The sequence below is a fragment of the Schistocerca serialis genome, chromosome 5, assembly GCF_023864345.2.
Source record: "Schistocerca serialis cubense isolate TAMUIC-IGC-003099 chromosome 5, iqSchSeri2.2, whole genome shotgun sequence".
Classification (NCBI taxonomy): Eukaryota; Metazoa; Arthropoda; class Insecta; order Orthoptera; family Acrididae; genus Schistocerca; species Schistocerca serialis.
The window spans coordinates 492,322,065-492,331,041 of NC_064642.1; the positions used below are offsets into that span (position 1 = coordinate 492,322,065).

Consider the following 8,977-nt stretch of genomic DNA (forward strand, 5'->3'; position numbering starts at 1 on the left):
CTCAACTACCGGACCTACCGATAGATGGCTGTACCAGCTGATTACTGTCGTCTATATTGCCCGCCATATTTGAATTTGCCAAGAAGTTTCTCTCGGTCTGTACGGTGTATAAGGAATTAAGGATTATCGAAATGGTGATTTCTTGTTCCGCTTTCAATTGCACAAAGCGATGGAGTAAGGAAAGTGACTTACCATTTCACAGGTAATAGGACTACCGATACAATACGACAACAATACGGACTTAGTGCGTTTGCTAATTCGATGTTTTTGAACAGGTTTCCTCTGAAGCACCCAGAGCTGCTAAAGAAGTGGATTACTTCCGTGAAGCGGAAAGATTTTAAACCTACGTCTTGCAGTTTTCTTTGCGGAAACCTTTTCCGACAAGATGATTACGTAGTGAGCCCTGGAACGTGGAAGAAACGTCTCAGACTCGAAACAGTGCCATCAGTTTTTGACTTTCCGACACATTTGATACCACCAAATAAACAGCCACGACGACATGTTAGGATTTTGAGTGACAACGATGCTTCTCCATTTGAGGTAGCTAATTAATTTCCTTGCTATGTGTGTGGTTTTGACTTTTGTGAATTTATTTCGTACGGACACAAATGGGCTACATAGGTCTAAGCAATGTTGTAATACAGTTCCATATTTTCATTTTTAGTGTTCTGTCCTCTGCAGAAGCTACTGATTGCGTGGAGAATGTCGTCAATGAGAATTCTTCCGTGGAAAGCATGTCCCATTTATCCAATGCAGAAGCTGCGAATTGTGTCGAAAACGTTAGTATAAGGATGTTTTCACACCCCCAAAGTTCTTTTATAATATTTTTCATCAAGCCTTGAGTTATTTCAATCATATATAACGAAATTATTTCTTTATTTCAGAGTGCAGTTGGTTCTCAAGTAATTGACTGTGGTATACAGTCGAAAGTAGAAATGGAAGACAAGGTGACCGAAACTTGCAATTTTTTCTCAGACATTGTGCACGAATTAAAACGTAAACTGAAGTGTGTCCGTGAAAAACTTCGAAGAAGAGAGAAGAAAGTGTTTTCCATGGATGACATCATAAGTTCATCGAAGGAGAAGGGGCATCTTCCTGAGAAGTTACATAACTTCCTCAATCATCAGAAAGGAACACAAGTGGAATTAGTGTGCAATTTAGTGGACAACTCTCTCTCGTCAAAGGGTAATAGATACACAACAAATATGAAAATGTTTGCGATGACTGTGTACTTTTATTCACCAGCAGCATATGAACACCTGCAAAAATTAATGCCTCTGACCCATAAATCATTGATTTCCAAATGGGTGGCAAACGTCGACTGTGAAACTGGCTTCTTAAAAGATGTTTTTAAGTACGTTGATTCGAACCCAATTGTAAGGGACCAGTTCAGCGATTCTTGTCTAATTGGAGACAGTGTGGCAATTAGGAAGCAAATAGTTTGGGACCAAGGAACTAAGCAATACACAGGTTTTTTAGAGTTTGGTGGGGAAGTGCCTCAGTCAAAAGAAGTAATAGAGGCATCTGAGGCTCTGGTTTTCATGCTTGTCCCTATTAAAGGCAAATTTATATGCCCAATTGCATATTTCTTTATCAAAGGTGTACAGGCAAATAATCGGCCACACTGATAAAATCCGCATTAGAGAGGCTGTATAGTCCTGGCATTAGGGTTTGGTGTGTTACATGTGATGGCTGCAAGGTAAATATAAGCACTTTACGTACACTTGGCTGTACTTTAAATTTTTCCAAGGGTGATTTTAAAAGCTACAATGTTTATTGTATCTTGGACATGTCATATGATTAAGTTTGCCAGAAATGCTCTAGCAGAAGTATCTGCTATTGAGTCTCCAACTGGCATTATTAGATGGCACTTCGTTGAGCAATTGAACAAGGTACAATAAGAAGAAGGTATGACATTTGCCAACAAACTATCAGGACAACATATAAGTTATGTAAATAGAAAAATGAATGTTTCATTAGCTCCACAGACTTTGAGTTCTAGTGTGGCAGATAGTATAGAGTTTTTGAGGAGGGTTGGTGATCCAAATATTAAAGGAAGTGAAGCAACAGTAGAATTTTTGTATAATATGGATAGGATTTTTGATATTCTGAACTCCAGAAATCCATTAGGTAAAGGGTATAAGAGCCCCCTGAGACTTGACAACAAATCTTATTGGCTAGGTATTTTTAAAAAAAATTAAAAAATAAATAAAATTAAAAAAAAAATGGCTCTGAGCACTATGGGACTTAACATCTATGGTCATCAGTTCCCTAGAACTTGGGACTACTTAAACCTAACTAACCTAAGGACATCACACAACACCCAGTCAACACGTTGGTATTTTCAGACACATTGAAAATTATATCAAAAGCTTAAAAATCATTGGTGTTCCATTGCTGCTCCATGCAAGAAATACTTTTGCTTTTGGGATAATTTTCAGTGTGCAACCAGTAATTCACATAGCTCTGACAAGTATGCTTCGTGTTGAATCTCCTTTGAAGTATTTGCTAACATATAAACTGTCACAAGACCACATAGACCTTTTTTCCCCCTGCATTCGGTCCAGATGTGGTTGGAACAACAATCCAAATGCATACCAGTTCAAATGTGCCATGATAAAGTTGCTCTTGGGTAACAGTGTCACTGCAATGAATGGGAATTGCTCAAATTTTAATGCGTGTTGTTTGCCACCTGTTTATGATTTTCATGCAAGAAAGCAAGTAGTAGAAAGTGATGGAAGTGCTGCAGAAAATGAAGTAGAGGAGTGGTGTGCACTTCTTGATGATAAGATTAAGTTCTCATTTCACAAGTAAAACATACTCTATTATATTGCAGGGTATGTGTCATTGCACCTTTCAAGGCAGATCACATGCAAAGACTGTCTTCACATACTGAAGCCACCAGTAGTTAAATCTGCATTAGAATGTGATTCTCTCTATGCTTTTCCCAATATGGCCAATAAAACTGCATTTGTAAATTTTGTTAACTGGGGAAAACTGGTTAAAACAAGTGACTGCATGTACTCTGTTGTAGAATACTCAGAAACAGTTTCAGATGTTTGTGATTGCTGGGGATATGCGACAGAAATACATACAGGCCAAGATTTTGCATTGTGTTAAAAATAAATTTGTAGATTACCCATTTCCTGCTCTTGGTCATGATTACCATTATGAAATTAGGATTGTGGACTTACATCAGACTCAACTTGTTTGTAAGATTGCATCCCTATACTCCTGCATACGCTTAAAAACATGTGGAAAAAAAAGCCTGCTGAGAAAATTTTAAACAACAAATCAAGTATAAGGCAGAAGTTAAATAAACTCATATTGTTTAATCATGTATAGTGCTCAACTTGGAAAAATTATGTAATGGAACATTCCATGCAGATGGGTGTGACATTTTGACAGATTTTTTAGAACTATTTTGTCCATAGATTTGTTGTTGTGTAATAATGAACTTCAAAAGATGAATCACATTGAAGTAAAATTAAGTATTTATGTCCTGTGTAGATATTGTAACAAAATTATAATTGTTTATATAAGCTTATTTTAAGATGTTTGGTGTTACAAAATATGCACTTGCATTAAAAATGGGTGATTTGTGTGAAATTAATGAAAAAAAAATGTTCTGAGACTTATTTGACACATGGCTTTCAGTGTGAGAAAATATTTGCCTCAATAACTATGTTAACTTGAATTTTTCACTTTAAGAAAACAGTTTAATCACAGGATGGTTGTGATCTAATGGGGTATGCAGTGGCCCTATGTTTCAAACAGTAATGTTTGTGGATACTCTGCAACATAAGAGCAATAAAATTGTTACTCTGTTAATTCTTGTTTTAATACTTCCTATAATGAACACAATGTTCCAGTTGATCATAAGCATTCTTATTACTTTATAACCATTCTAGAATAAGGGGGCCTGAGTCAGGCAAAACCTAATTTTATGAATTTTGTCTTTATTTTGCTAGGATGTCTTTCTATTATATTTTCCTGTGTTGAGGGGGGGGGGGGGGGAAGAGAATGCAAATAATCATATAGAATTATCTTTCTAGCACTACAAAGTACAGAATACAGTGATTACAGGTACACGTGGAAATCTAGGAAATTTCAGTATTCATGTTACATGCCTAATTTTCATCAACATTTACCTTAATTATATGGTTACACTTTTTGCTGATTTGAACTTACATGTTAAAAAGATTTTGTTTGGTCATAGCAATAAAAGCATTTCATTTTGTTAGTTCGTATGTCCCATACGGAACTGAAATTATCAAGTTATGACGACAAAGGAAGGAAATAACATTAAGGAATCTTACTTCACAGAAATTATGTAACAATGGTTACACTTTTTGCTAGTTAACTTTAACATAAACCATTTAGTTTTCCATTAAGAGTGAAAGCAGTTGCACAAGTCACATAAAGAACAAAGTTTCCCATAGGGAACTAAAGTATTTTATGTTTGAGTTATTGCAGACTCAAAGTATTGTGATCTTCATATTTCTATTTAAAAATGTTTGTAACTCAAATTCACAGACATTTTGGAATCTGTACATGTGTGTAGCAAGGTACTTTTCATGTGCCATGTGGAACCTTTAATTTTCTGGTTTAAATATAATTTATTTCATGAATTACCTTTAATACCAGCACTGTCTGAATGCATTATTTACCATTTAGAAGAAGAAATATTAGTGTACAGAATAACAAACCTCATGAAAAATGTGAGAGATTGTTCTGTACAGAACTTGGAATGGCTCTTTATCAATAGCAGGTAAAAAAGAAGGCTTCTATTAAATGTTCAAAGAAACCAATCAGTACCTCTTAATTCACCATAGAGGTGATACAGTAATAAAACAATTTACTTTTTTCAGAATTTCTGCTAAGTATTAAAAGTGTGAAGACCTATTCAATTAGTATTTGCTTTACCGATAACCTGTAGTACAAGCACACGTATAAGCAGATAATTATGGGAGTCAAGAGTTATGTTAAAATTAAAGATAGTGACTTATTACTTGCTCACAAAGCATTGTAGTTGCTATACAGTTTATGCTGTATGTGGTGTACCCAATGTGATTCCTGGAGGACATAATATTCTGTTATCCTATGGGAGTGCACTGGTACCACACCTATTGAAAGTATGTTTTGCTGTGGAATAGCTGTATCAGATGTCTGTACCAGAAAACAAATCTCCACTGTGACACCCTCATGTTCTTGGTATGCTATTAGCTATTATTACAGGAATACTCTTCACATGGAGGTGGAAACATAGTGAGATTTTCTTTTTCATCATTTCCAACATTGTACACAACTTTCTTGCACTTTTATGTTATCACATTTTTCCCTTGATAATCGAAAAGAGAGAGGGGAAAAAAAATTTAAGCGAGCTTTCATAAAAACTGAAAACTCTACTTGTGTCATTTGTTATTTTCAAAATGTTACTCTCTTTCCAAATACTGTTCTATTTCTTCAAACCAATTTTGAATTTCTCAGGTTATTACACATTATTTACTGTACATTGTCCACCAATACTTCTGTTGTTACCAGATAGTTTGTAATGTGGCACTACCTTTGTGCCACTGGTATTGGCTAGTGTACTTTTGCAGATAAGAAAATCGACTGGACTAGAATGGACAGAATAGGACAAATTCAGACAATATGGAACTTTTTACACTAAATTTGCAATATACTGTCACCCTTGTCTCACAGAGATTGTAGCAGCCATTGGGGTGCCTGTCTGGCCAGCTTTCACTTTCGGGTTTGTTTTTTGCTTGGGCCATATACTGACAACCAGTCATTCCAGTGATTGACACCATGTCAAAGACTGGAACCAAGATTCACAGAAATAGAATTCTATGGTTGTAATTCAAAGTGTAATTGATTTTGATCACTGACATGTTTTGAATTCAATTCTAAAATGGTTTGGGTGTCAGACTGGAAAATTACAGTTTTAAGACACCCCAACCTTAAAATTAACAGCTGTGATCGAGGTTATTTTCAACAAGTTCCTTCACTTACTACATCATCATGGATCAGTCCAATATAATATTATTACTAGACTTAACTTCCAAATGATACAAGTCATGCATTTAAGAGGAGCCTTAACGTTGGGCTTTGTGTTTGTCTCATTTAAATGTATTTCTTGCCTCATATCAAAGACTGAAGCAATGTTGAAAACTAGTGCTTCTACCACATCACTCAGTTTAAATACACCGTGTCGTGTACAGGCGTTAATAAAATCATGGCATTTAAATTACTGATCAAAGAGAGAGCCAAATTCGTAAGTGCATGTTGCAATTACAGTGTCAGCATATATGCAGATCGGTAATGCATCACTTCAGATAAAGAAAAAATAACGATTTTTTCCGTTTATACGTAAGTAATACTTTAATAGTTCAGTTGTAATTTCTGTTGTCAGTAAAGATACCCCTAAGCAAACTATGTCAACTTTTTTTCAAGAGACGTCTTCACTGTTGTCCACACTTGATTTTCCGAATTATACCAGTAGTTAAAAACCTCGGCAAGTAAGGTAATTTGTTGACCTCCATTGAATCTTAAATAGTATTTTAGAACGGGCAAATAAGTAAAGCACTCATAAAATAGTAAACAATTTATAGGTCAAGTTGTCAAACTTTCAAAACACACTCGAATTTAGGAATTTCATAGCAGAACTGTCACTGTTTTTTCTCGCTAGATTAGAAACACTTCATTATGTTGATGTGTAGATATCTAGAACATCCAATCTAAAATACTTATGAGGGCGCAGAACGAAAAACATTTTAATCCGTGTTTTGACACTTCGTTCTTTGCCAAATTCAGATATGGCGGACGCCGGACACACAATCTCTTGCCGGCACGCGCTAGAGCCATCTATCGGTAGGTCCGGTAGTTGAGCATCCCTCTTTTCGCTAGCTTTAGACGCCTGTCATACGGACGCCGTCGTCAACGTCAGGGCGACTGCTCCCGTATGGCGTACGGGCACCGTGCTGTAAGTGTTAACAAGCAAATGGATCTTTAAAGTCAAAGATATAAGGCCAGACTAGTTATCAGAGGTTGTCAACACGGAAAGGATATAGATTTCAGAGAATTATTCAGCCCAGTAGTAGATATATGTTCATTGAGACTGTTGTTTGTGCTGGCAGCAGAGAAATATCTCCATATGAGAGTGTTTGATGACAAAACAACATTTCTCAATGGGAAGCTGGATGAAGATATTTTTATGAAGATACCTGAATGATACAAAGAAGCTGGAAAAATCTGTGTTTTGAAGAAAGCTCTGTATGGACTTAAACAAGCCCCATCCAGATGGAATAAAACTTTGACAGATTTCCTAAAATCAGAAGGACTAATTTAATTGAAATCAGATCAGTACATATTTAAATATGCAACTGAAGAAATGTACCCGGCTATACATGTTGATGATGGAATCATAAAAGGAAAAGACTTGGAGAAAATTGAAAATATACTAAAGAAACTTAAGAAGAAATTTGAAATGGTTGTGGTAGAAAATCCAGATATGGACTTAGGGATACACAAATGAAGACAGAGGATGGAATATTTTTACACCAAGAACAGTATGCAAAGAAAGTACTAGAAAAATTCAATATAACTGACTGTAAGGCCATGAAGCCTCCATTAGTTCCAGAGGGAAAGACAAATGGAGAAAATCAAGAAAACGAACACATTGAATTTTCATATCGTGAAGCTATAGGAAGCCTTCTTTATTTGTTATGTCAAACCAGACCAGATCTTGGATTTACAGTCAATTATGAGAGCTGCTTCACAGAAAACCCCAAGAAAAAGGATTACAAAAATGTAGAAAGAACTCTTAGATATCTACAAGGTTCCAAGAATTATGCTCTTTTCTATAAGAAAAAAGAAAGTGAAGAAGATGACAGTATTCATCTAAAAGTTTATTGTGATGCTGATTATGCACAAAATTTAAGAGACAGAAAAAGTACAAGTGCATACATAGTTCTGTATAATGGTGCTCCCATTAGTTGGTGTTCCAAGAAGCAAAGTGTGACAGCTACTTCATCAACTGAAGCAGAATACATTTCAGCAGCACAAAGCACCAAATAAATAAAACACATTAATACCCTAATATAAGAGTTAACCAGAAGAAAAGTGAAAATCATTCTTCATGTAGACAATCGAAGTGCATCCAAATGATCAAATCAGGACAGTTGGTTAGGCGAAACGAACATGTATATGTAAAATTTCATTATTTTAGCGAACAATACAGAGAAGGTTTGTTTGAGATAGAATTTTGTAATATGGAAGAACAATTAACAGACATACTGACCAATGCTCTACAAAGATAAAAGTTTGAGAAATTTAGAACTGCTATTGTGAAACAATTACCATGAGTGTGTGACAACTAAATTTGTGAAGCTTGTGATTTAGAGTAATTAAAAATAAATATTGTATTTTAAGGGGGGATGTTGAAAGGTGCAGAGCAAGAAAAATACCATGTTTACTGTGTGTGCTTTTTTTAAAAAAAGAATAGTGCTTAACATCTAAGAGTTTATATAAAAATAAAATATATCTGTAAGGTAGGTTGACTTAGCAACATATCAAGTGTGTATAGTGTTTTTTTTTTTCCCCACTTTGTGTCTATGTAAGTGTGTTATTACATTTACATAAAGTTACAATAAAATTAAGATAAAAATCACAGAAGTAAAGAAATGGAGCCAACTATGAGAAAAGAAGGTAAGTAAAAAGTTTATTGTAAATTTTACTCCTCTCAAAGCTTATTAAAAGAGTTAATTATGAAGTCAGTGACAATCAACAAATGATGTGTTAGAGGGGTAGATTACATTTCTCCTTACTGAGCAATTATCAAGAAAATTTATTTGTGGACAGATATGCACTTTAAACTTGGATTGACAACTTCTTTATCACTAAACCAGTAGCTTTCCACAAGTGTGGAATTCATAAACTGCCTGACCATTGTCAGACTGTTTTGGTTAATGGTAGG

The 8,977-nt window shown here is 35.1% G+C and overlaps 1 protein-coding gene across 1 annotated transcript; it reads left to right on the top strand.

Annotated features, from left to right (window-relative positions):
* Positions 1-7,393: 7,393 nt before the first annotated feature.
* LOC126482028 (uncharacterized) lies at positions 7,394-8,079 on the top strand. The gene is made up of 2 exons (XM_050105999.1): positions 7,394-7,498; positions 7,573-8,079. The coding sequence occupies exons 1-2, from the start codon at positions 7,394-7,396 to the stop codon at positions 8,077-8,079; spliced, it is 612 nt and encodes a 203-aa protein (XP_049961956.1).
* Positions 8,080-8,977: the final 898 nt, after the last annotated feature.